Below are 2,254 nucleotides of genomic sequence, written 5' to 3' on the forward strand. Positions count from 1 at the left end.
AAACCTGAGACACCATCAAAAAGTTTGGAATATCCTGCATTAGTAAATTTAGGGAACCAGGTGTTTATTGCTAGTAGGATTAATACAACTATATAGTATTTTAAAGGACAGTTTGGTGGTATCTATTAAAATTACAAATGTAACTAGGCTTTGACTCAATAGCTCCCTTTCTAGGAAGCTGTCCTACAGATAAACTTACAATTGTGCAACATTTTGGCATTGTTTGCAGTAGGTGGTGAGCAACCTACATGTTTATCAATAGCGGTATGATACATTCATCCTGTGGACTGTTTAATTAAAAGGAAAAAAATATCTGTTGGAAGTTCTTTATGTACTGGTCTGAACCTATCAAGATATTCAGTTAAGTGAAAAAGACAAAATGAAGGACAGCGTGTATTGAGGAGCTATTATCTGTGTAAAAAAGGGAGAGATATTTACACACTCATATCTACTTGCACACATGTTCGCTTTTGTACATAGGAAAGCTTTGGTAAGGTGGACAAGAAACTGGTAACATTGGTTGTCTCCAAGAAGGGAAACTGTGTGTCTGAGGACAGAATAAAAGGGAAACTTTTTCCTTTCCTTTTTGTACTTTATGAATTTAGGACCATGCGAATGTATACCCACACAAAAACTAAAAAATAATGCAGACTTAGATCCAATTTTCAAAAAGAACACTTGATAAAACTTGCCTTTTTGGAAAAATTTTAAAGGATTGGGGAACATTAAGAGCAAGAATTTGAGGGCTCTACTGCTGCTGCCCATTCGTGGCTGCAAGACCTGCCAGGATACTGCCCCCCCCCCCCCCCCCCCCCCCCCCCCCCCCCCCCCCCCCGCCCCACCGGGCCAAGTCCAAGGTCGGGGGCGTGGCGACCCCGCCTGAGGTGGGTTCTGTAGAGTTCTTCATGCAGACCGAGCATTACGGCAGTACCGCCAGTCGATGCGCGCCCTCAGGCTGGAGTTCATGTCCAAGGTATGGAAGAAGGTGTACGAGGCCTGGGCAGGGAACCTGGCAGAGGGTAAGGTGCTGCAGGATGCAGCTGACTACAGCAACCTGCTGGCTTGGAACCGGGCGGAGAACCAGCAACTGCAGGAGCTATGGTTAGGGGGACTGCGGCAGGAGGCGGAGGTGCGGGAGCAGGAGCAGTGGCAAGTGGAGGAGAAGGCCCCGTGGGCCGAGAGGCGCAGGCCTGGGAGCAGCCAAAGGATCAAGAAGGTGCGGCAGCTGCAGGAGGAGGCAAAACATTTCATCACCTGAGAGAATCTGGAGGCGTGGGTAGAAGAAGTGTTCGACTCCCGGAAGAGCTACAACTGGGCCATCACCAGAGAGGGACTGGTACCAGGTCAGGCCACAGCACAGCACAAGGCCTCTGAAGTGCCCATCCAGGGGCCATGTGTGTATGGGGGTAGAAAGGTTGGGCCTGGAATTAACCAGTTGATGTTTCTTAAAAAAAAAAAAAAAAAAAAAAGAAAGAAAGAAAGAAAGAAAGAAAGAAAGAAAGAAAGAAAGAAAAAAGAAAAGGAGAGCAAGAATTTGCAGGATGTCTGAGTGGCTCAGTTAGTTGAACTACTAACTCTTGATTTGGCTTGGGGCATGATCCCAAGGTTGGGATCCATCCCTGCCTGGCTCTGCGCTGCCAGGGCAGAGCCTGCTTGGGATTCTCATTCTCTATCTCTGCCTTGCTCCTAGTCTTAAAAAAAAAAAAAAAAAAAAAAAGCAAGAATTTGCCATAGTCTAGGGAAGGAAGAAATCAAATTTGGCATCAAAAAATAGTTGAAGTGGTGCCTGGGTGGCTCAGTTGGCTAAGCTTCCGACTTCAGTTCAGGTCCTGATCTCTCTCTCTCTGGGTTTGTGGGTTTGGACCTCCTGGGGCTCTGTGCTGCCAGGGCAGAGCCTGGACCCTGCTTCAGATTGTGTGTCTCCCTCTCTCTCTCTCTGCCTCTCCCCTGCTCACACTCTGTCTCTCTCTCTCTTTCAAAAATAAATAAACATAAAAAAAATAGTTGAAAGAAGGGGTGTGTGTCTGGCTCAGTTGGTAGAGCATGCCATTCTTGATCTCGGGGTTGTGAGTTTGAGCCCCATGTTAGTCCTAGAGTTATTTTTTAAAAAGTTGAAGGAAGATATATCTACCTTATGGAACAAAATAGATTAATCAAACTTCATTACAACCTGGATGAAATCAGTCTCAGAACTATACTGCCTTTAGTTACTTAGTCATCAAGCAAAACTCTTTTTATTTCCAATTTTTTATTT

At 45.5% G+C, this 2,254-nt stretch overlaps 1 protein-coding gene across 1 annotated transcript; it reads left to right on the forward strand.

Annotated features, from left to right (window-relative positions):
- Positions 1-854: 854 nt before the first annotated feature.
- Positions 855-1,852, forward strand: LOC123582183 (28S ribosomal protein S26, mitochondrial-like). The gene has a single exon (XM_045448445.1). It carries the CDS (start codon positions 941-943, stop codon positions 1,256-1,258), a length of 318 nt encoding a protein of 105 aa, XP_045304401.1. The 5' UTR covers positions 855-940; the 3' UTR covers positions 1,259-1,852.
- Positions 1,853-2,254: the final 402 nt, after the last annotated feature.

This window comes from Leopardus geoffroyi, chromosome B3 (genome assembly GCF_018350155.1).
Source record: "Leopardus geoffroyi isolate Oge1 chromosome B3, O.geoffroyi_Oge1_pat1.0, whole genome shotgun sequence".
NCBI lineage: Eukaryota > Metazoa > Chordata > Mammalia > Carnivora > Felidae > Leopardus > Leopardus geoffroyi.